At 41.8% G+C, this 26,448-nt stretch overlaps 1 protein-coding gene across 2 annotated transcripts in view; it reads left to right on the top strand.

Annotated features, from left to right (window-relative positions):
- ccdc102a (coiled-coil domain containing 102A) overlaps positions 1–26,448 on the top strand; it is a 62,687-nt gene that overhangs the window by 14,242 nt on the left and 21,997 nt on the right. For both annotated transcript variants that reach the window (XM_053422231.1, XM_053422239.1), the window contains exons 2-4: positions 7,486–7,944; positions 9,112–9,501; positions 24,694–24,950. In XM_053422231.1, coding sequence (XP_053278206.1) covers positions 7,582–7,944; positions 9,112–9,501; positions 24,694–24,950 — 1,010 coding nt within the window. In that variant the 5' untranslated portion in view covers positions 7,486–7,581. The remainder of the gene's footprint in view (positions 1–7,485; positions 7,945–9,111; positions 9,502–24,693; positions 24,951–26,448) is intronic.

Raw genomic sequence — 26,448 nt, 5'->3', positions numbered from 1 at the left:
ACAGGTCAATCTGAGGAGGGCTGTTTTAGACAGGGTAAAAAAGGTGCTGTTTTAAATGATCCTTGTGGTATTTTGACCAAAATATGTTACAGACATTTCATTAAGACCCCGAGGAACCATATCAACTTAGGTAAAATGGGCATACGATGGGTCCTTTAATGTTAATGATGTTGATATATTTCATTCAAAAGCTGTTTTCAGACATGAACTGTGAAGGAACTCCGGAGAATTGGTTCCGGACATTCTCTGCAGTTTGTCTTTCACATCTGCACAACACATAAGGGGGTTCTCTCTTAAGACTCATTCTCAACAGCTGACAAATCTTCTCAGGATTGAGATGAGGGATGGTGCAACAGGCAGAGGCAGGATGTAACGTTTAAGTGCATATCTGAAAAGCAGCTATTATCACAAATATCAACATCATGCACACAAACTGGCCATGTTGAGCTTCAGGGTCAACCAAAGTGAAAACAGTTTGTACAACTTACTCATTTTACCCGCTGAATTTGTTGAGATATTCCAGCCCATGCAGGGAGTGAAACAACAAACCTTCTCCTCTCACTACATCACTTACACTCCTGCACTCATCCCGCTGTCCCTAGAGAGATGAATTCCCCTCTTCTTGTATCATCTGCACTGATGTAACTCAACCACCTTCAGACCTAGTCACCTGAGGGAGCAAGAGGGGGAAGGACTTGATTCATGTTTTACACATGCTCCACATGGAATTCATGTTGCTGCAGTAAAATAAAAACCTTTCATCTGCACGAAATGAGCTGAAATACAGAGCCATGTTGACAATGACACAGCCATTTAGTTAGGGTCATGGCAGTACATACCAAGCTTCTGGTAAATAGAGAAAAGATGGACAGGGAAAGGTTCACATATTTCACATAATTCTCTGTTTACTTGAGGGGAGTTTGTCACAACATAAGATCCAATATAGACTGACAATTGACAGAAGTCTGCAAGTCAGCTAGAGTGTGATTCCCTACCAGAGATAATTTTTTCTCATTTAGAGAAAAGACTCACTCACCCCCCAAACACACACACACACACACACACACACACACACACACACACACACACACACACACACACACACACACACACAAATCCTCAAACACACAAACATGACTGCTGCTCTTTCCAACAACAGACGACAAAGAAGCCATTTCCATTTCAAGTGAAATAAATTGTGTGTGATTGTTGTTGGCCGCAATGCCTTTTTCCAATACAGGGTCAACTATGATCTGATGATTTGTTTGTAATGTAGAATAGTGAGTTGAATATGAACATTAATCAATGTTTGGACTGTATAACATATGGTCAGTGATGGCAGCTGTTTTGTCAAAGAGTTTATTACCCCAGAGCCTGATTCACTGGTTGGCTGTGCATTTATTAGGCCCATGTGAGGGTGGGGTTCAAATGGAGGTTGGGCAAATAAAGGGGAGAAATAGCAAAGTGTGAGACAGAGGAGCAGTGACAGAGTTAAAGTATAGTTGATAAAAAATTCTGTTTGGATGAACAGCAAAAGCTCTGTTTTGTGATTCATCTCAAGCTGTGATAACTGAAGTCACAGAGGCCTTAAGGTAAGAATAATTGAAAATAACTTGAGTCTCCATTCAGCTCTCATATGGAAAGAGTTTAACCCCTAGTCTGGTCGATTTAAATTTTAGTTGTCTTTAACAGAAACTACGAAAATAAGTTGTTTTGTAAATATGTTGCATTTAAATGTGGTAGTTAACAAGCTGTTAGCTCAGCAGCATGTCTGCTTGGTGTCACGTTCAGTGTGGAGGGGTGGTGGTGGTGGTGGGGAGCGGCGTGGTGGGTTAGGAGGCTGGACTAATACCGGCTGGGTGGGGCTGAGAGATGAGTGCGAAAGCAAATGATTCATACAGGTGAGGAACTACGAAACGAAACGTTTCGAAAACCTATTTCTTAGAATGGACTGAGTGAAAAAGTTAGCGGAGTTACTGTTTTCATACTTTGAGGGTGCCTACTGACCGCCTTCAAGTCATTATGGAGAGTAAAAGCCTAGAAAATGTATTTTACACGATATGGGCCCTTTCATTTTTCAGTTATTTCTGTCAAAAAGCCGGGGTGTGTCTGTCTCTATATAATGGCAGTGTTTTGTACTGAAACCTCCTTTGGCTGAACTCTGGAATGCATTTTTGCACAGAGCAAGGACTGTGGATATTGTCCCCCATCTCCTTCATTAGAGTGGCTTTAGGAAAGGAGCTCTGCAGGTTCAGCAACCAATAACTCTTTCAACTCACTTATAGTCACGTGAATACCATTATAATTTGGTTGGGGTCTGTGATTTAGATTTAAACTTATAATTATACCAAATAGTTTGAGTATACACACACAGGACCATTAAAAGGATGACTCCCAAATAGCTAAATCCTCTCCTATATAACCTACATATACATTACATTACATGTCATTTGGCTGACGCTTTTGTCAAAAGTGACTTACAATTAGTACACTAAACATTTATGAGGAGCCATTTAGGGGTTCAGTATCTTGCCAAGGACACTTCGGCATGCAGATGGGAGAGAGTGGGGTTTGGACCGGCAACCTTCTTGTTGGAGAACCACCACTCTAACCACTAGGCCACACCGCCCCATATAATTTTTGACCAGCATACAGATATTTAGAATTGAAAAATACATGTTCACTGCTCTCTGTCATGTCACTGTTTGAATATTCTGCCAGATACATAATATCTTTGGCATTTGAATCTTAAAAGAAAAGCTATGATAATGGTAGAATAATAGTAGTAAATGAAAACATTTAAGCAAAGCACATTTAATTGGATTTCTTAGTTTTTTTCCTTTTTTCCAAAACTATTACTGATATTTTGTCGCATGCATTTGGGGATGCATATAGGAAGAATAAAGATTATTGCTTGGAATCAGTGGGTCATTACCAAAACGGTGTAGATGTTAATCAGGGCTTACTGAGACACAGTTGGATAAAAAGTTAAATTTGTTAATTTGCAAAACCTAAACAAATATGCTAATGCTACCATATGACTGAGAGTCTCAACATACTGTAATTAATGGTGATCTTAGGGTAAAAAAAACAAATTAACCACTTAAACTGCACCGTTATTGTATGGTTATCATTATTATATACTGTATGTATTTTATTTTTTCTTGCTTTTTTTTTTTTTAATTGACTTGTCCACATTGCTTGCAGAGTGTTTAAATGCCCTGCTGGGAGCAACAATGTTTCCCACTGTGGAGAACACTCACTCTAGGGACAGAGGTTTATGAAGGGCCGATCTGACTTTCTAGCTGAAATGTGGACAAGAGGGAACTTTGTAATGGGGCCTGATTACTTTCAGAGTGTGTTTGAACCCTGCGTTCTCAACAACAGAACAGTTGTATGTCCGCTGCTGTAAAAACACTGATGTTCGTTATTGCTTTGACACGATCTAAATGATTTGCAAGCAGCAGTTTTAATGCCATGGTGAGCTGTTTTTTTCCCCTATAACACTAGTGGACATCACTCTGGTGATGTCGTTTCAAACGAGTCGCCATGTTGGATGTGCTACCAGCTACATATCCGATAGCAGTTGCGCACTGTCGGCATACGGCCTTTGTAAGATCCACTTGTCTTTGTCCATCGTCATTAAAGTTTTAATGTGACAATGAAGTGCTCCCACACATCAGACTTAAATGATAAGGGATGGTCTTCACAAAGCACATTTGGGCCTTCACTTAAGTTGTCTGACGGATTTAGAGACGCAAGCAAATAGGTTCTGCACGTGGACTTGGTGCATTCGTCCAAACCAGAAATTTGCGTTTTGGTACCGTTATGCCCCTAGTGATTAACAAAGTAGTTTAACTGAATTATCCCCAAACATCTAAGTCATGTGTGCATAATGTACACAAGAGACACAATCTTGTTTTGCTATTGTGATTGGGAGATATTTTTAGGAAAGGAACAGATCTCTCAAAATACGTATTGTTTACCTGGGAATAAAAACAGGCTATTCACACTATAGCCAGTATGTCATAAAGTTCAACTCCTTATTATCTGCTTATCAGCTCTGTCCTTTAAGCACAATACAGACTCATTAATACCAATAACTGGCCTGCTGTGGCACATTGGACTATGGTAAATAACGGGAAACATTAAAGTTCTTGATACTACTTTACAGTGTACATCAAGTTCAGTTTAGTTGTGCTGCATGTTTTTTTAAATTTTTTTTTTTATACTATGTTACCTAAATGTACATCATGTTAGTTTGTAGAGGAACATTGGCAAAAAGTTCTTAGTTATGCCCTCTCCTGAGCCCCCACAATGCCAAACCTTTATTTCCTCTCTTTCCTTCTGGTTCCATGTGAGTTCCCATAGTTCCAGAGATCCCCTGCCTCCTCTGGAGAGGAGGGAGGAGGCCACAGGAGGAGGGGAACAGGAAGAACGAAAGCTTTTCTTGGCCCAGAGAGTTTGAGGCCGAACTTCACCACAGCCAGAAATGGGATATCTTTCTAGAAATCCTCAACCAGAAGCTGGCAGTGTATGTGGACATACACTCCTGATCAAAATCAGACCAGTTAAAAAATTGCATGAATTTGCATTTTGCACTGTTGAATCTTAGGAAGGTTCTAAGTAGAGTTTCAAAATGCAAAAAGAAGAAATAGGAACAAGAGCCCAAAAGTTTATTGCAATTTATTGAAAACAACAATTTAACTGAAGTAGGGTGTTCATCAGCTGATCAAAAGTTTAAGACCACAGCTCAAAAAAAAAAAAAACCCTCCTAAAACAGAAATTAAAGTGTCAAAAACTGACTCAGTAATGAGTAGCTCCACCATTATTGTTGATCACTTCAAAAATTCGTTTTGGCATGCTTGATGCAAGTGTTTCCAAAAGGCTAGTGCGAATGTTGCGCCGAGTGGTGAAGATGGCTTCACGAAGGGCATCCACTGTCTGCAACTGAAGTCCATTTTTGTAAACTTCCCTTGCCATCCATCCCCAAATGTTCTCAATTGGATTAAGATCAGGGGAACATGCAGAATGGTCCAAAAGAGTGATGATGTTATTCTCCTGGAAAAAAGTCTTGGTCAGATGGGCATTGTGAATTGGAGCGTTGTCAAGATGCCGTCTGATGGTTATTGGGCTGCAGTCAGCACCAGTAATGGCCTTAATTTGGGACGAGGATCGTCCCTTGTCTTGACGGACAGCCATTCGGATCCTCTGGGTCAGCGGCAGTGAGATTTTTTTGGGTCTACCACTTGATTTTTTTGTTCCATAACCCTGAGGATCTTTTAAGAAATGCAAAATGACTGTCTTACTGCGTCCAACCTCAGCAGCGATGGCATGTTGTAAGAGGCCTTGTTTATGCAGTTCAACAATCCTACCACGTTCAAAGACGGTGAGCTTTTTTATCTTTGCCATCAAGAGATCTTCACAGTGTGATTACTTGACAGGAAATGACATGGAATCCAAATTTTTGCACAGATTTTGGCTTTTAAAGGCTATGGTCTTAAACTTTTGATCAGCTGATGAACAGCCTATTTGAGTTAAATTGTTGTTTTCAATAAATTGCCTGCTCACAACTTTTGGTCTCTTGTTCCCATTTCTTCTTTTTGCATTTTGAAGCTCTACTTAGAACCTTCCTAAGATCCAACAGTGCAAAATGCAAATTCATGCAATTTTTTATCCGGTCTTAAGATTTTGATCAGGAGTGTATAAACAAAGTCCACTAAAAGAGAATGCAATCAGAAACAGTTTTTTTTTTTAGTATTGGGAAAATAAAAATAAATATGTGAAAGAAAAGTGAAAAATATATAACATTGGTGGGTTTGAATAAGATAAAAGGAAAATAACAGATATAAAATATGTACAATTTCTAATAAATACACCCAACCAATATGAAAAATACATTTATGATATTAAATCTTTAGTGCCTCAGTGTTTTGTTCAAGTATACAAACGTTTTCATGGCAGGTATTGAAAGAGAAGAGGGAGATGAGCTCAGAATATTTCATCAGTGTCTGGTATCGTTCATTTTAAGCCTCCAGATAAATTAAACTCATTCACTGTATTCATCTTAGGAAAATTACTGTGTACTACAAATTTTATTTTTTGTGAAATAAGATGCATGATTCATAAAGATGCATTCATAGGTTTTTGGCAGCTTGGGGGCAGCACAACAACCTGCTAATGCGTTAGAAATTTGTCTACTTACACTTCCAGGAGACACAAAGTAACATTGGTATTCAGAGTCCAATAACATTCTGCTCCTTTTTTGCCTCTTCCACATACTGCATCTTAAAAACGAAATCTTTGTGATGGATTGATGACATATTTTTTGGGGATTTCAAACACATTTGGACATTTTATAGTGAAACTGTGTGTGTGTGCGTGTGTGCTTGCGTCTGTTTTTTATGGTACATGGAGCTGCTTAGCATCCAGCAATAGAAGTAGTTTGAGCCTCCTGTGAAGCATCTGTCCAGTCTGTCTTTGTATTTACAGTATCAGGGTTGGAGAGCAGAACAGGGGTCTCATTTATAACCATTGGGTACACACAGGGTCTAAAAGATACGTATGCCATTTCTCGCGCAAACGTTGGGATTTATAAAAACAAACGTGACACATTCTCCCAAGAATGTGCCCACTTACCCCCTAACTCTGACCCATGCGTACGGACATTTTGGAGACGGGAAAAGTACGCTGCAGATGTGAGGCTGTGAACTGAAGCAGATTATTGATCCACTTCATCATTAACTTTATAATGAGCTGCGTTATTTGTGTTCATGTAACATAACTGTTCCATAAGAACCTTCAATTGAAAACGATAATAAGCAACCTACAGCATTTAATGTCCATTACTGTCACTAATAGTTTTTAATAATATCTTCTAACACTGTGCGTGTATCATCCAGGACGAGTGTGGGTAAAATCGCTGCAGTGAACGTGATTGTGATCTTGTCTTTATTTCTAAAATCACTGCTGTCCCATAAAAAAATCGCTCTTCACCCCCACCTCACTAACAAACACTTCCATGTCAGTGTCAGAAAGTTCCGCTTCCTCCTCTCATCGCTTGATGTCGTGACTTATGGTGGAAACCCATTGATCAGCAGGATAATTTTATATTCATGAGGTGCTTTGCATTGACCGTTGGACCGGGGTTTGATGCAGATCCAAGCACAAACATTTCCAGGTGGCATGTGATTTATAAACTGAACATCGCCTGTAGGTGTGCATACACTTTTAGCATGAATCCTATGCAGTGTATTATAAATGATGCCCCAGGACTGTCTCTGCCCAAAAGCAGCTCAGTGTGTCTGTCAGTGATTTTACCCGGTGTCTTTCTGTGTTTTAAAAGTAGTCTAGATTTATCTCATGTTTGAATTGTTCAATGCTCGAACTTGGCTTATCTCCAAGGCACATGAGGGTTACATATGTACATGCATGTGTTACTATTTTGTTCTGATTGCATTTCTTCCTGATTTTGTTTTTCCCTAGATTGACTGAAGAGGATGAGGATGTTCTGCTGAACCCACCCAACACTTACAACCCTTCATTCTTTTCACTGCCCTCATTCTAACCACTGCCTTCATCATGAACCACACTCCCAGCCCCCACCTCTCAGAAGGTGGTAGGTCAGTTGGAGGCGGGCTGCTATGTAGCCTGGGTCTGGGATCCGACAGGGGGATCCGCTCCCCGGACAGCCTAACCCACACCCCCAGCCCCACAGGGGAAACCCCTAGCTCCAGTCCCCCGCTGCTGCTGTCACCCGGGTTCGGAGGCCTTGGGCTGGGATCCCTCTGTTCAATGGGTGAAGGAGCTGGGGCCGACTGGGAGAGCAGGGAGGAGCTGCGGCTCAGGGAGTTGGAGGAGGCTCGGGCCCGTGCGGCACAGATGGAGAAGACCATGAGATGGTGGTCGGACTGCACTGCCAACTGGAGAGAGAAGTGGAGCAAGGTGGGGCTGCTAGTTACTGAACAAAAGTTGTGCATGTATTTATCAAGGGATATATACATTTAAGTCACAGCTTTTATCATAATCGTTTTTGTGATTTTATTTAAGAAAATATTTAACTTAATAACGTTATGATTCCATTCATAGGTAAACCCACCGCTCCAGCTTATCAGTCAATAAATTATACAATACACTTATTGACAACTCTTTAACCATCATGCTGTTCCTGAGTCTTCCTTAGTAACTAAATATATTGTTCACTGTATTAAAAATATTACCATTCATATCCATTTCATTTGCATTAGCAAATATGTTTTACAGTGTAGTAAAGTTGTGGTATCATGAACATATATACATATATGGTTATATTCTGTTAGTCTTTCTCCACATTCATATAAGTTCACTGTGTCTACTGACAACTGAAACATAATCACTTTATCTATGAGTCCAAGTGACAACTGATCAAAAGATGAAGAAATTCCCTCAAACCATATTGAGATATCACATACAAGAGGCCAACAACTTGTTTTTTGAGCTTACCATGACCTTGACCTTTGACCACCAAAATCGAATCAGTTAATCTTGCTGATTTACTTCACTTGGACTTGCTTTCCAAGTGAATTGTAACAGATGTAATGACATTTTTTATGGGTAGACTAATATCACATTAACAAGGTTGAGGTCACCATGTCAAAATCTGTGCCATACCTCTAGACACCAAGAGTAATGTCAAGGGAGGTTTTGATGTGCTGTAAACAAAAACACATGACCTCAAAGTAAAGTAATGCCGCTGCCAACTGCACCATCCCTTACATGAAAGCTCTGAAATCCATGTTCTTGTGAATGAATCTGAGCTTCTTTGTTCATGTGTGGAGGACAAACTTCAGAACCAATTCGGTGGACATCCTTTCGTGGTCATGTCGGAAAATGGCTGTTGTGTACTGTGCCCCGCTGCCGGAAATACTTACAAGAGCACAAGATTTGAAAATAATCCATACCAAATGCAGTTTCTCAGGTTCCATCTATATATTGTAATATACAGTATAATAATGTTCAGATGAGAATGGAGAACCTTTAATAACAATAAATCACATATTTATATCTTCACGGAAAGCAGCAGAGTCTGGGACTGATTATTGTATCCTGTATCAATTGCTGTTTGTTTGGCAGGTTCGTGCAGAGCGTAACCGAGCACGTGACGAGGTTCGACAGCTGAGACAGCGGCTGGACACACTCACCAAAGAGTTGACCAGTGTTCGACGGGAGAGGCAGGACCTGACCTCTGAGAATGAAGCGTTACGGCAGCAGACACTGCATCTCCGTGACAACCACGCGGCTCCTCCTCCAACCGCCACCTCGCCTTCTTGCTCACCTGCACACCCCTGTGGTGCTTCCTCCTCCTCATCTCCATCCATTCCTCCCTCCTCCCCTGCTTCCTCGTCCTCTCAGGTTCACGATGACAGCAAGCTGGACAGGATGGGGGACGCCCCCCCAGGGTATCCAGAGCCAGAACCAGTAAGGGACGTGGACTTGGACAGAGATAAGCTTGGTCAGCAACAGGTGAGTCTGCAATGTACATTTAGATGATAATTTATCATTTAATTTGATCAACTAATATCAGTGTGAGGATTTTTTTTGGTCCGCACAGACCACAGATACAGAAGTAAATTAAATGATATGCAGCAGACTGATTGTAATGGGATGGAAGATGTATTTACCTTATATATTGTTGGTTGTGTTAAAGGTGCCCTGTGGGACTGACTTTTGAATGGACTGTCTTTAAATGTGAATCCTAATGCATTTGGAAATCCCCTGACCTTTCCTCTTACTTTACAACAATGTTTGATTTTTCAGAAAAATACCTACAACCATTGGATCAATTACCATTCAAATACACACTCCTTTCACTCTCTGGGAAGATCTCTTGCCATTGAGAAGATCCAGACATGCTAAACTAAGATGGTGAACATGCTTAATATCAGCAAATTCACAATGTCACCAGGGGAATGTTAACATGCTGACCTTAGCATTTAGGCATGCAGGCCCCAAGAGCTGCTATTGGCTGTAGACTTCAAGCTTTGTTAAGATTGATACTTTGAGTAATTCACTGTGCAGCCTGGTGACATGTGAAGTGCATTTCTTCAGACAATTACCAAAACTTAACTAAAAAAGTTGCCCTGCTGTTATATGGACAGTAGTAATGACTGCAGTGTTGGTACAGCTTTTCAGAAGACATTGTTGCGGACGGGTGTGAAAAGGTAACAAAGCAGCTCTTAGACCATGTTAGAAATAACTTACAGCAATAGGATCTGCAGTGCTGAAGATGCCTGATTGGTTGGGTACTGAAGCGATTTATTTCAAATGGTTAGCCTCTGCCAAATTCAAATCATTTAAAAAAAAAAGGACAGAAAAATTTAAAGGAATCATGATGTTAATGTGTTCCATTTAATGATTTTGAACTGTACATTGAATTTCGGAACTGTACATTGAATTAAACTAGAATTGTCCACAAAGTGGGCAGCTCAGGGTGCTTTTGGATCTGGTACTTATGATTATCACGTCTACACATCTGTCAAGAAAACACGGAAACGCTGGAGCGGAATGGTTCAAATCGCTGTAAAGACGTCATGGAGCATGCGCATAAAGTGAAAAAAGACAAAAGTCGAGATCCTACTACATCTTCCCATTGCTGAACACCCTCGTTTGTGTTAAAGGGGACATATTATGCCCATTTCACCACAGTTGATATGTTTCCTTGGGGTCTTAATGAAATGTCTGTAACATTTTTTGGTAAAAATACCACAAGGATCATTTAAAACAGCACCCTTTTTACCCTGTCTAAAACAGACCTCCTCAAGGCCAATGTATGCTTCTCCGTTTTGACGGACACGGACAGATAGGACCGCCTTCTCCAAGGTGGAACGCCCTCTCCGGGCCTCTCCGCGGCTCCTCGGAGAGCTTTTCGTGCAGCTCTCATTTTTCTAACTACACGTCGAAATGGCGGAGAGCCCACGGATAGCCCTTGACTGTGATTGGTCCGCTAACGCCAGCATTTCGGGACCTCAAACTTCCTGTTCCATTCCCTACATCACAATAAACCAAAATCACAACTACGACTCTATGATTAATGTGACAAGTGTGTTAAGCCAGCGGCGTTGTCCGGCTGACGGTGGCTGGTTAGAGCACTTACGGCATGTGTGTACGGTCACAACGAACTTTCATAACGGGGGTAGCGGGCTAGCCACCATGCTAACTGCGTCGGGAACAGCGCAAAAACCTGCTGACTTTAATCCCACAGCTGTCATGACAGTGTTTCTCAAACACCGTCAGGTTAGAAGCAAACACTTGGTAGTAGCTAGTATCGGGTGTCCCTGCTGACTGTGTGTGGAAGCTGGGGGGAAGCTAGCTGCCTCCGTGTAGCTTCAAGCTGTTGCAGCTGTTGAATTAGCAACGCAGTTTGGAAACAAGACCGGGGAACCACTGCGTTAAGACACGATAACATAAGCATTTTGACCCGCTGGGTGTCACTTTATTTCAGCAAAACTGTAGCGTCATCAACACCCTTTTTCTGTTAGTTGCCATCGTTCACTGTGTGTGAGGAGCCGGGAGGACGTAAATAAACCAGCGTGGACTTCTTCTATATACCTCATGAGGTAGGCTTGTCTAAGCTCGACTTCAGTTGCACCATCAACTGTTCTGGCGGTGAATTGTTTTCACAACAAAAAGGCTCGTAGAACTATAAATCAAAAAGGGTCCGTCCGCTCCGTCCGTCCGTCAGTCCCAAGGGGCAACATCCTGGGCTGAGCGATGAGGCCGATACGGAAGTGTAAAAAGCTGCAGTTCACTGGGTGGCCACTTGAGGCTGGCTCCAAGAAATAGAAAGTCTCATTGACTCCCATGTTAAAATGCCCAACTTTAGAGCAGAATTAAACCTGTTTACAGCATGGTTCAACTTTTGGTTTTAGTCTCAATCGCGAGGTTCTTCATTCATGACAACTCTGAGGGGGGTGAATTTTTTTCTAACTCCCCAGTTTAAGCGATATTGAGGTTTAAAATTACGCATAATTAGGGGCGTGGTCTATTGATTGACACCTGGGCACAGGCTACGATGCGGGCACAGCTTGTCACTAGCCGCTCGTTAGCTCCCCTCAAGCCACCTGCAAGCTGCTCGGTCCACCTGTAGGTTCATGTCGGCGGATCTCCGTCGATGCACTCGACACAAACCATGGCTTGCTGTGCAGTTCATTGTACTAACAGACCGTCTCACAGCTCTGTTGTCAAGTTCTTCCGGTGAGTGAAAATCTATTTTTATTTAATTCAATAATTAGAACCATAGCAATAATTAGCAGGTAGCATTGCTCACGATGCATGGCTTGTTAGCTTATGTCGAGATTAAGCTAATGTTATTTAAGCTTGTGTTCGCCGCATAGACTGTAGGTTCCTCTCTGAGCAGCACAGCCCGATGCGGTCCTGATGCTACATTATGGAGCGTGAATGCTAGACACAGTAAACCGGTGCGCATTCTAGACATAGTGGAGAAGTGTTTCAATGAAGAAATGGAGATTATTAGTTACAGCGATCAATGTTGGTATGTCACTTAAAACTACTGCGCACATATGTAAGCCTGGTCACAGGAATGAAAGCTTAAATGATGCTATATTATCTCTTTAGCATGAGTTTTTTATTGAGACTAACCCTATTTGTTAATGTTAAGGCTATATACATCTGGCAAGGCTAGATGATGATAATAATAGTTATTATATTTATATATATTTGTTTCACTAGATGATGTGTCATCTGTGGTTTCAGTGAATACTAAGTTTTTGTTCCATAATTTTTCCGCTTTCAAACTCTATTAAACTTATCTCACTTGTGTGTTAGAAACGTGAATATGGCATGAAATAGTAACTATATGAATATGAAATAACTTCAAATATAAGTGTAACAAATAGGCCCATAACACAAAAAGAGGCAATTCAACAGATGGATTATGTGAACTGGGATATCTAAAAAGACTGAAGTTATTGACATTTTATTGTTTGCATATACATACGTATGAAGATGGTAACCTGACAGATATTGTTTTTTACATATTTCTTTTGTTCGTGTAGTTTTCATCTTGGTGATCCTGAGAGGCTAGACCTGTGGGTGATCAACATGAAGAGACAGAACTGGATTCTGAGTCTCTGCAGTCAACACTTGAGAGACAACACTTTGAGCATTGACAAAAGGGTACACAGAAATGTTTTAATAACTTCTGAGAAATCAAGCAACTTGATTGTTACATGGCAACTACAATTTTAGCATGAACTGTGTACTGTACATTTCTACTCTATTTACAATGAATTTTGTAAAATCAGTGTATCACATATCGGTGTGTTTGAGTTTTCCTCCAGGTGACTCAGACAGCCTGCACCAGTGGATGTCCAACATGAGGAGACAGAACAGGACTCCAACAAGACTGAACACTAAGTGTCATCACCTATGCACTGACTCCAGGTACAGACCTGTTTCCATACCTTACAAACAATCAAAGCAAAGATAATGTGGAAGAACTCCATACTGCATTGTCTTGGTAGTGCACTGTTTAATTCAAATACAGAGTTGAATATCCACAGAATTTTTAGGACAGAAACTTTGTTCATAAGTATCACTTCCTATACAATAATGCCATACTTTTATGTTTCCTGTCATTTTATTAGGGACGGACAAGCCTGAAGGACTCAGCTGTGCTGACGGTGTTCTGTCTCTTATGGGGAATTAGAAAAATAAAGCACTGGGTTTTTATCTAAAGTGTATCAAATCAGATTGTAAAAGATAATAATTCTTGTAACCAACCATAAATCTATTATCCATGACACATAGCAATGATTGCCAACTCTAAGAGAACCGATGTACTGGGATCTGGGTTTGTACCCTCATAGTTGAATGCACATATTGTAGGTAAGTTTGGATCAAAGTGTCAGCCAAATGAAATGTAATGTACTGAAAGAAATAAAAACTTAGTACAAATAGATAAAATGTATTTCTACCTCATCTGTAATATTCAAGGTGATAATCTTTCACAGAGCTGTTGATAACATTCCACATCAAGTCTCTCGACTTCCCTCTGTGGAAAAATAATTATATAATTAATGAGAACTGTTTACAACACTGGTTTGTGGAGATTATAATCATATCTAATCTGTCAAATTCACTCTAAAATTCCATAAAAGGCTAAATAAACGAGGTGGTCACAACCAAACAAAACTCTGTAGTTAACTTGCTTCAATCTTTTCATTAGATGTGTTAAATAAACGGTAATTTTTATAACGATTACATATTAAAAACCACTTGAGGCATGTAAGCATATGATTATGATGATAGATAAAGCAAAAGGTTTTGTTGTGTAGTTTCAAGGTTACTTACCTCTAGTACTTACCTCGGCTGGTCAAGATCGCGACCAGCCGGACCAGCTACAGCACAGCGCTAACCGGTTAGCAGCGTCAGGTAGCATGTAGCCTAGCTCCTTAGCCCTGAGCTAACCTGGAAACGCTGAGCTCCGCGAGCATCGCTCGGCTGTCAGTCTTCACTCGCGCTCCTCCTCTTGCCCATTGATTCGTTAGCCAGGAACGAGGAGGAGTAAGCACCGGCAAGATGGCGCCGGGGGAACGCCCCCTACTAGCCTCATTCTCACTCTGCAGAAACCAATGGGTGACGTCACAGACCCTCCGTCCATCTAGTCTATGGTCAGTCCGCAACGGACTCGGAGAAGCATACAGAGGCCTTAAGATTGACCTGTTTTGAGGGCCCCGCCCCCCTCTCACCCCGCCCCCATTTTACCCCACCCTCTTTCACCCCTCCCCCCTCTCATGGAGGTGTAGGACATAACGTTTTTACCTCCATTAATTAGCCTGTGTGTTTGAATGTGTTCTCTCTACAGAATGCATTCAACATCTATAGGGCAGATTATGGGCCTTTATGTCATGCATTTTTTTTATGCATGAGATATCAGTCATTTCTGCAATACAAATATGACTGAGAAATAAAATACATAAATTACTCTTCCCTCTGTATTACTTTGCTAACTGCTCATCTTACACGTGTCAATTGTTGACATGTTACATATCAAACACTAAAAGCACTGTTTCTATACACTTTTATTGTCAGAAAGATTGCTAGAAAGAATGCCACAGAGCTTTTTAAACAGTTATTAAATGTACTGGCTGGGACAGAGGTAATACATACAAAAAATACCAAGTATGATAAAAAACTTGATTACAAAAATACACTTTGTGCCAGTAGTAGCCATACTGTAAACAAAGGAGCACTTTATATTTGTGTGTCAGCTTTTATTCTCTAAATACAATGTAAATTTTGCTCAGCCGTTACAGGTATTTGGCGTACAGAAGCTTTGTTAGCTGGTGTTGGGGCTATCTGGGCCGGAGAATCAGGGTGGTCCTGCCCTCCTGCGTGGTGCTCCAGATACGCAGAGTGTTCCCTGATGCTCACATAGCTGGCTATAACTTCCTGCTTGTCAGGTTTCTCATACTTGGCAGAGAGATCCTCGGGTATTGAGATCTTCAGCACCTCATTCACATATGGGGCCGGGTCCTGAAAAACCTCGTGAAAGATGAGGTCCAACAGGTCTGTAATACAAATTGGGAAAAAAAGTTGGACAATTTGCACTTTTTTGTATTTATTATTTTCTTTTTATAATTATTTTGTAATTATATTATTCTATTTATCGTGAAGACAATAAATAAATGGTCTTTAAATCGTGAAGACCATTTAAAGACAGCAGTTAATTGATATGTTATTTATGTTTCACATACTGTTTGTACATTGTTTGGCTTTTAAATAAAGCCTGTGAGACTCACGGAAGGTTGCATCTGCTTTCACCGGCTTTGCTGTGCACTCGCCCTTCTTATATATTACATCTGTCCCCTGCCGACACACAGGACACACCTCAAACAGCTCCAGGAGGCAGTTTTCATAGACAATATATGTGGGTGTCTTATGAACAGGGTTGCAAGATTCCATTCTATTAGAAAGACAAAGATTTCACCAAAAGGCTGCAACAGCTAAAAAAGTGTAGGATGGTAATCCATCTGATTATTGAAATGTTTAGATTAAATATTGAGTCACTCACGTCACATCTGCTGACTCAGTCAAGACTCTGATCGAGTCATCTGGATCATAGATAGCATCCTGTGGCTCTCCGAAGTCCATACTTGAACAACTTGGGTTGTCCTCTCCCTCCTCCAAGCGAGGTCTCTTACAGCTGAGGTCCCAACACCGACATCAGTGCAGCACAGTTTTCTGTGTGCCTATGATATAACAGACATTCAGTATCCGTGGAGTCACAACAAATTAGATGATGTTACAACGTTAACACGGAGACACAATCAATGACATGACGAAGTAACTGAGGGTAAACAAACCTGTACTTTTGTAGTGAGGTCGCAGTGTTTTCATAGAAAGCTGTGTGCCATGTGTGCGCATCTTTGGTGGGACCGTCTGGCATGCTAAGTGATGTACCCTAGCACTGTGAACAGATGTGCTTGCCTAAACACCAAAAGCAGCAATGTTATTCATGTTTGTACTACTGTCATGCATTGTCGAATTCGATTCATGCTGCTAGTTAGCATATCCAAGTGTTCCCTAGGCTTGCAAGAATGAAATGGCGGCCGGACAACGATAGACTGTCTAAAAAGTGGGTGGGTCCATCTATGGGTGGGTCGAGTGGTGGTGAGGGAGTGCATAGATCTATGGGGGCATGGGCATGTCGCGACTATGACGTCTATTTCGATCGTAATCCCATTGGAGGCACTCTAGCATATTGTTTCTGAAATAGAGGAACCACAACAAATCGCGGGAGTTGTTTTTTTCCAGAGTTTTTGGGACGGTAGACATGCCTGATACCAAATGAATGTGTAGAAGCACTACAAAAGTGGAATTTTCATAATATGTCCCCTTTAAATTACCGTTTTGAAACTTCCATCTATGGTTACATTTTTTCACGTCAGATTAGCTGGTTTTGAACAATGGTCCGATGAAAATAGATTAAACCATGATAGATTAAAGTGTTGCTTGGAAATGTCATCCCTTTCCTAACCAGCTTCTTTACAACATCGATTTGGTTTATGTTATTGCTATTATGAAGTGAGGCAGCGGGGTTAATAAGGGTTCAGGTGAGGTTGCGAGGCGAGGCGTGGTGCGTTCACGGTTAAATACAACAAGCGGAGAAAGCAGAATCGCGGGCTGACCGGCGCTGAGCAATGCGCGTCCCGTGTGAACAGCCAGGCGCCTGCACGCTTGAGAATTGCGCGGCAGGGCGGCGTCCGGTGTAATACTTTCCAAGATCAGTCTTGTACTGCCAGGGGGAGTATTTCCCCTCTGACAGCCAAGCTGGGTCAAAAGGGTTAGGGTTAGGGTTAGCAGGAGAGCTACTCCAGCTGCTACTTGCAGCATCCACCTGGGAGCGGAGTAGCATCCACCTGGGAGCGTTTAAAAAATGCGGATATTTTTAACTGCTTCTCAGGTGGTTCATGAGACATGTTTTCAGATGGATGGTCTCTGTCCGCTGGTGGGGAGGTGTGCGCGCATCTGGAGCTCTGTCGTGCGTGACTCATGTAGAGACAGAAATTACATGCCTTCGTGTAAATAAGATAAATAACATAAGGCCATTTAGTTTGTTTGATAACAAAGCAAGCTATAGACCTGTTTTATAGGAAAGGTAACCTTAAAATGATTTATGTTATGATCTGGCGCTATATTAAAAAATACAAAATATTTTTTGTATTTTGTATTTTTTGTATTTTTTAATATTTCCCCCAATATAATGGTAGGGGAAACACTGAGTTTGCGAAATACCCAGTGGCAATTGGGGGATCCCACCTACCTAGAACTTCAGTGTTAAAAAAATAGATCAATGAGTAAATGAATAGACTAAAATAATAACATTCAACATTTAGATTTAGATTATTTTGACGCTCTCCACATGAATGGACTAAGGCTTGTGTGGTGAAAAACGCGGATATCCCGGTGGCGCCGCTGTCCAACAAGAGACTCTGCTCATCTTTTATAATCGCTCACACTTAGAACGGATCTATATAAAAACCTGCTGAATTCATATTTATGTGTCTGGAAAAACGGGGGGGGGGGGGAGTTGCTTTACTTTTTCTGTGACAATTAAGTGAAACACAGTATGTGTAATACAGCATGGTACAAGGATACCAATCTGCATCTGCCTGACAGACCACTGCTGCAGAATATGCATGGATGCTTGTGCGGTGTGTGCACATGAACGTGAAAGCGGTTTATAATCAGGCCATTGGGACTGAGTAGCTCAAAGAGTGTCTGCAGGTGAGAGGTGTTCTGTTTTGGAAGGACTGGCTACCAGTATATCAACCAGATAAACAAACCAAAAAGGCAGGTCCCTCAGCATGGTATCCATCAGTTGCTGGAAAGTCTGTGCTGCATTTTTCAGGCTGGAATTCATACAAAGGAATTCGAATAGGCCAAATTCTGTGCTAACCGCTTTCTTGGGCAAGTCCAGTGGGTGTACATGCCCCTTGTGACCCAAGTCCACCTTGGAAAATATGACTTTACCAGCCAGACAGTCAGAAAAGTCCTAGATGTGCAGGACTGAATAGCAATTAGAGTTTGTTGAGCCTACAGTAATCCCACACGGGCGCCACTCACCACCTTGCTTTGCCACCATATGCAGCAGTGAAGCCCATGGGCTGCTTGAACAAGGAATGATATCAAGGCGCTCCATCTCTCAAACTCATTTTTGGCAAAGCTTAGCTTAGTTTGTTCGAAGTCCGAGCTCCAAACGTGAACCGGTGGGTCGGCAGTAGAAATGGGATGTTCCACCCCATGTTTGGTGGTGTTAGATGAGAAACTGGGCTTTGTTGAACTCGTCCGCGGCTGGAAGAATTCTGGACACTCCCATGATGCCTGACATGCATAGGAACAAAAATCGCTGCGTCAATCGTACAGCAGCCCTTGATATCCACTAATGACCTATGAGCACACAGGAAATCAACACCAAATGTAACAAAGTCACAGCTAAAACGTTGGTCCACAAAACGCAGCTCCACGTACTGTATTCCATAGGTGCTGTGTCGCACAGAATGCATTGCCCGTAGATGGTGTCCTGAAGAAAAAGTTACTGGGCCGCACCGCTTCCGTCCCACTGAAACTGCATGTAGACCGACACTCCTTAGTCTTTGGAACAAATCTTGCATGGTAAAACACGGGTGGGGAGATTTGCTGCTGTTTAAATGCCAAAGGCTGGATCCCAGGCACTCAAAACAGGTCAATCTGAGGAGGGCTGTTTTAGACAGGGTAAAAAGGGTGGTGTTTTAAATGATCCTTTTGGTATTTTGACCAAAATATGTTACAGACATTTCATTAAGACCCCAAGGAACCATACCGACTGTGGTAAAATGGGCATAATATGTCCCCTTTAACTCAGAGGGCGTGCAGTTGCTGAGGCCATTCAGAAAAATTATCTGTAGACTCGCTCAGAATCGGAAAGTCCAAAAGCCTTTTAGGTGAGCATTTAGTTGACTATATGTAACATGCTCATCTCTCTGCCTGCTGCTGAGGGCTGCGACGACATTATAATACCTTGTATATTATTCTATATTTCAGATGTGTATTTATCTCTCAGCGCAAACTGCGCCTCTGTCTGAGCAAACCAGGCCAAAGCTTGCGTTTCCCAAAACCCGTTGTGTTTGTCGCCATGTCCGACTCTTTAAAGGTCTAGAGTAAAACCAAGGTCACCACAGTAGGGGTCAATGAAATAAACTGGAACTTTCTCGTGTGTGTTTATTCTCATGAATTTTATCAGCAACAGCACTTCCTGGTGTCATCAAAACAACCTCTTCTTACACCTCCCAGTGACCCTGTTAACATGGTAACCCTGCATCTCCTTACAGGAGCGGATAACATAACATGACCACATCAAACAGGCTTTGGTAAATTCCGTCCATCAGGTGTGTCCACCACATTTATATGTATATATATTTAATGAGCTTTGGTACAGTTACCCATGGTCATACCAATAGTAGGACTTGTTCCTATGATGATACTGCCTTACCCTTCTGTGTTTTTCAGTTACTCTGGATGACACTGAGCTCTCAATGCGTTTGTTAGCACTAGTTGGACCCTTTGTTCTTTGGCTGTTGCATATTGTCTCTCACAGACAGAAATACACTACATGCATGTGTACATGAGCTCTGACCTCATAATGATGGTGTCTGTGTTAAAAAATGGCAGAGAAAAAAGATTCCCATCATTGCCTGTCAGACTTGACCTTCAGCTTCCTCGGGCAATGTTACCATGGTTATACATGCACAAACATACCAATGCACTAGCTGAGTTATACACATTTAGGCTGTGGTGCTCCAAATGAGCGATGATTATATGTGTTAGTGGCAGCAGAAGTGGTCTTAGAGCAGAAGCTGACTGTTGCTCACACACAGCACAGCCTTGTTTCCTGTCTCCCTCAATTGTTCTTGTTCCCACACACACACTGAGTACTTCCTCATGTGGCATATTGTGATTTGTTACCAGCATCTGTTACACACTGGGTTCCTCTGTTGGGGGTTACCTGTAACGACAGCTGACGCATTACATGTCGGATATTAGTTTGTAAGAAATGCAAATGAAAAACATGTAAAGTTGTAATAAAGATTGTCAAATGCTATTCATTGGTCATATATATGTCCTAAACGTTTTCTTCTTAGAAACTGAAAAAACAGGAACTTTGTAGACTGACCTCAGTATATTACTCAAACACACCATGATCTTACTCTGGCTGTCCACTGACCCATGACCTTTGACCACTTCAGCTTGAGGTCTGTGTGGTTTTGGTTTGGTGTTCATAGGCAGCTGATATTGGGTCATTGCTGTTTAATTGAACTTATTGGTACTGCAATATTTTAAGTTCACCACACAACAAATCCTAATGACTTTGATGATCCTCTGACATTTACCCCTGTGCCACCAGCCCATCAAAAATATATAGGGAGGACTTTATCCCTGCTAATGTTTTGTAAGAAGCTATAAAGGTGTGTTAGATAACAATGGTAAATGTTTCCTAAAGGATGATGATGATTAGCAATGAGAAGTTACTTCATACATCCAAAAATGCTTTAAAAAGTTTTATGAAACTTTGGAATGGTAATGCAAATAAATCAATCAATCAAATTTTATTTGTATAGCCCATATTCACAAATCACAATTCGTCTCATAGGGCTTTAACATGGTGTGACATCCTCTGTCCTTAACCCTCAGCAAGAGTAAGGAAAAACTACTAAAAACCCTTTTAACAGGGTAAAAATATGTAGAAACCTCAGAGAAAGCCACATGTGGTACAAGCCGAACTTGGGGGTACACTGAGGCTCAAGATAAATCTGACTGGCTACTGGTTTGTATTAGCCTGACGTTGTCAGACTCACAATTCTAGTCAGAATGTGAGTCTGAGACCGCTCCATTGGGCTGTGATTATGGGGCGTGTTTCAACTGACCAGGAAGTAAAATTCTTCTTCGCTCAATTGGATAGACCTACAACCAATCAGAGCAACGTAGTATGTGACGTATGCTAAGCAACGCATTGTGAGTTATTTACTAACGCCGGGTTCACACCGGACGCTTCAGCGCAGCGCCAAGCCTTAAATAACAGCTGGCTCCCATCCACTCCCATGTTAAAACTTTGTGCCGGTCACACCGGAGGCTGAAGCACCGCGAGGCAGCCTTGGTGCAGCGCGGTGCTTCAGCCTCCGGTGTGACTGGCACAAAGCCGTGCAGCGATCTACTGGATCAACGGGTGATATTATTAGCGCTGCCCGGTGGTTCAGCGTCGCCTCAGTGTCCGTTGTGAACAGCCAAGCGCCGGCGCGATAGGGATTAGCGCGGTGCTTTGGCGTCGCCTCCACGTTCTGTGTTCCTCTTTCAAAATGAATGCGCTGTCGATGTCTTCTAAAACAGACTCAATGGCAGCATCTACACATCTCAGCTCGCCAGCGGCAGGCATGTTTGTTGAAAACGAATTCAACCCAAGGGCACTTTGATGACGTGGTTGATTACGTTACCGTTGATCATCTGTCAATCATCGTATAAAGCCCGCCCTGACAATCTGATTGGCCCGGTCGGGCCATAATTTTTCCTCAACGGAGCGACTCCAGACCGAACTGCCCGACCTAAAATGTTGTGGGCGGGGCTAAGTTCGTCTGGCATCCAGGCTAGGTTTGTATGGTAGTACGATGAAAACCATGTGGCCCACTCAGCAGATCAGCCATCAATACCGCTATGCCTTTTTAAACTAAACGCTTCCTTTTTTAGAACATAGGAAAAGTAACGTTCTGCAGCACTAATTAATTCTAACTATAACCTTTATCAAAAAGGAAGGTTTTGAGCCTACTCTTAAATGAACAGATGGTGTGGCCTGAATTCTGGGAGCGGAGTGCTCTAGTGGGTTGATAAGGTACTAACAGCCCTTTAAGGTAAAATGGCGCTATATTATAATAATTTGCGTCCTGATTATGTTTCCTAGTGGAAGCATATATAATGAGAATAAATTGGGCCGAGCACAGAGCCCTGTGGAACACAATGGTTAACTTTGGTGCGCACAGATGACTCATCGTTAATTTGCACGAATTGGGAGCGATCAGAAAAATAAGATTTAAACCAGTTAAGGACAGTTCCATTAATGTTAATTAACTGTTTAAGTCTTTGTAATAAAATTATCAGTTATACCAGCTTTTAAAACAGAACTAATGACAAATAACCAGTTTATAAGCTAATATATCACTGTTTCCCTTTATTCTCTGTTTGGCTTAAAGGATGATTTGGGTTTATTAAAACCTTGGCTCTCTGTCTTATCATTCGTTTCGATGTCTCACTGCGGGATACGTATTCACAAAAACCTTGTGTATTCTCAAAAGCTCTTGTAACAATTCTCCAGCCCTGAGTGGCTGGCAGTCGTGACGTCTGTTTCAGGATCCCACACCTTAAATGAGCCTGATGCAGCGTCACATGTCATTCATGTCAAATACCTCTTTTCACTTCACGAACAAGCTAGTCAGATCCGCGTCGATGCTAACTATTAACTGTCCATAGATCGGAGCGGACCAACTCCATAGGTACAGTTTTATTAAAACTAGCTAGCGCATTAACCTCCTAACAAGCTGACTGCACCAGGAGCCTGGGATCAACACACTGCCTGCCACTGGAACTAGCTAACAGAGTTATCCTTCCAGATATTGTCCATTTGGTACAATCTTGTCCTTCCTGTAGAACTTGATTGATGAAAGGTTTTGATTGGCAGCTATTTCCACTTGCCATTTTGGATTGGATGGAAAACCGGCGGGCCAACACCCCCTGGTTTGTCGTTTTATGAAAGGTGCACAGAGATTGCTGTCCATCTCCAAGCCTATGTCACCCTTTTGGCATCTAGCAGTGGTGCTGGGAGCCCTCACTAGTCATCCCTTTGAACCATTGGATGACGTACACCTGATAACGTAATCCTTGAAGGGGGCCCTGTTATTGGCTTTGGCTACAGCCAAACATGTGAGATATATTCACTCTATATCTGTACATTTGGCGTGTATGCGGTTCACTCCAGGGAACCTTGGTGTGATGCTGAGGCCGAATCATGCTCCCCAGAGGAATTGCCAGCTTTCCAGCCATCGCCCTATAGCTCTGCAGAACAGCAGCGGTTACACATGCTTTGCCCTGTCCATGCTTTACACACGTATGTGGAAAAAAAGTTTTCGAATTTTAGAAATGGGGATACTTTTTTTGTATCCTGGGTTAAGCCCTACTGGTCCAAACATATAACATGAACATACAAAGACTTTATCAATGGATATAGGATGCCATAACATTGGCTAACCTCAGCTCGGGCTTCCAAGTTCTTACTGGTTTACGGGCACATTCAGGTAGAGGTCTCGCAACCTCTTGGGCTCTGTTAAAGCTGCAGCCAACTGGTCTTCACCCCTCACATTTGCGAGGTTCTTTGGGTTGGTTGTCACTTTCCCTGGCCTGACCCACGCTGTCCTGAGTGTGGGCTCGTCTGTGGATCTGCCTTATCCACTCACTTTTACATGAAGAGGGGCTGGGAGCTTTTCTGGCATACGTCTAGCCATAGTGAGACATCGATACTAATGCTAAGAAAGATAACTTTAGGTTACTGTCGTAACCCCGGTTCTCTAAGAAGCATGAGTGAGATGTCTCACCAGACCACCTTCCTGGGGTAAAGCGAGAAGAGGTGGGCTTGTTTTGAATGACGTGTGACGCTGCATCAGGTGTATGTAAGGTGTGGAACCCTGACACAGACGTCACAACTGTCAGCCACTCAGGGCTGGCAAATTGGTATAAGTGCTTCTGTGAATAAGCGAGTTGGCGTATCCCATAGTGAGACATCTCCCTCATGCTACTCAGAGTACCGGGTTTACGACAGTAACCTAAAGTTATGGTTACTCCCCATTCCCAAAACTTCACACAGAACTCTAAATTCTCACTGATGACTGTCAGCAGTGTGTGACTGGAATGTGTGATAAAGAAATTCTTAAAGTTAGAAGCATAATAATGTGTATGAGAATGGGTGAATGTGACCTGTAATGTAAAGCACTTTGATTATTCATTAACACTGGAAAATCAATTAGTATTTAATACGGCGCAGTGTATAGTATGCACCTCATATCAGCAAACTAGTATTTTCATCCCATTTTTATTCTCTGTCTTTGTCTCTATCAGGAGTTGGAGCTGCTAGATTCTGTTCTGCGTTCCAGGACCCCGGGCACTGACAGTCAGGAGGCCTGGGACAGTCGTGGTGGTGGTGGCAGCGACGGTGTTAATCCCGCCAGCTCACGTTTATCCTGCGGTATGAGCCGGCAGGAGCGCAGCAGGCAGCTGTGGGAGGACATGAGCACGGTGGAGGAAGACTCCAGCAAACTCAACGCACTTCAGCTTCGCCTTGATGAGTCCCAAAAAGTCCTGCTGAAAGAAAGAGAGTAAGAGAGAACTCTGAGTAACTAAATGAAATAAGAAATAATTGAATAATTGGATATCTGGATTATTAAAATATTTCCACTACTTGATTAGAATTTATGTAATACAACACTGAAAGAGGCTAATCTTTGCAATGAGTGGTTTTATTTTGAGGGACATTTTACTCATCAAGGTCATGGTTACTCATTGTTGAGAGTAAGGAATTCCGATTTCCAATTTCTTTCTTTCCCACACTCAGTGGATTACATAGGCAAAAAGGTCTTTATTATCCATGACTACAGGCCTGAGGTAATGTGGCAGCGACGTGAATTCAGTAAGATCTTGAGCGCTCTCCGGGAGCTCAAGGTGGAGCACAGATAAACCTTTCAATACACCAGGGGAAGCAATGTCATTTCTGAAAACTGATTTAGAAAAGGCCTCCTAAAAACTTTGATGCCACTCTTTGTTAACTTTGTTCTCAGTTATCTAACCATATGATAACATTTTTTTTATTTTGTTATTGAAATGACTTATTTTGACTTTAGAGAGACTGTAAATTTGTTCAACAATTTTCTCCAATCACCCTTGTTTGGCACTGTGTGCTGAGCTAGCTTGTGTGCTCCATTTTGGGATTCTCCCTGGATGGGTAGGGAATATGATGTGGATTTGTTTGAGACAAAGAGGTTTTTGGTTTTTTTTTTTATGCCTCAGTGTCAGCAACAGCCATTGGCCAGAAGCAGTGAAGTGTGGACGACTCTGCAATCGATAATGAGAGGACATAATTCAAGGTTTCCACTATGTTCATTTTGTGCCACTGAAAAATGATTACCCCCACTGCTTGAGGATCAGGGCAGTCGCTCATTAAAGTTTGCATCGTCTTTCATCATGCTGAAGTCTCTTGTATGGGTTTCCTCTCTCCACACTCCCCTGCTGACCTGCACTCACTTTCACTTTAACAATATACACCAGCAGTAGTCAGAATTTATTAGGACCTGAACAGTACTTGGAAATTTATTTTGTGTTTGATTTGCTCTCTTAAAATGTTTAAGGCACTTATTTAAACACGTTGAAATAAAGTCAGTTGGGCACAAATTCCACCTGTCACACACAACACAAATCAGTTATTCCTCGGTTTAAGGGTTAGGTTCAGCACACAAGGGTTGGAGAGCACTGACCACTGCTGTAGACAGAATTGAATTGAAAACCTTATTTAGTAAATTACCTCACTCTTGTAGTAACAGTAACAGTCTATTATTCCTTTAAAGCATGTGAATTCAGATTTATCTGACTGATTATATAAGTTGATGAATAAGCAGCCATTTGCAGTAATATAGAAAATTGAGAATGTGGATAACTCAGATAACATCCTCTGACCTTTTATAGCTTCATAATGGACCAGAGTATTTTCACCTGTATTTTTACAGTATTTCACATACTTTGATTATTTGTGGACAATATAAACACTGATGATAACAAAGTTTATAATAAAAATGTACAAATTTAAAAATGTGAATTTCCCCT

This window comes from Pleuronectes platessa, chromosome 1, assembly GCF_947347685.1.
Source record: "Pleuronectes platessa chromosome 1, fPlePla1.1, whole genome shotgun sequence".
Taxonomy (NCBI): domain Eukaryota; kingdom Metazoa; phylum Chordata; class Actinopteri; order Pleuronectiformes; family Pleuronectidae; genus Pleuronectes; species Pleuronectes platessa.
The sequence above is the reverse complement of the archived record's forward strand: the minus strand, read 5'-3'. Positions and strand labels throughout refer to the sequence as shown.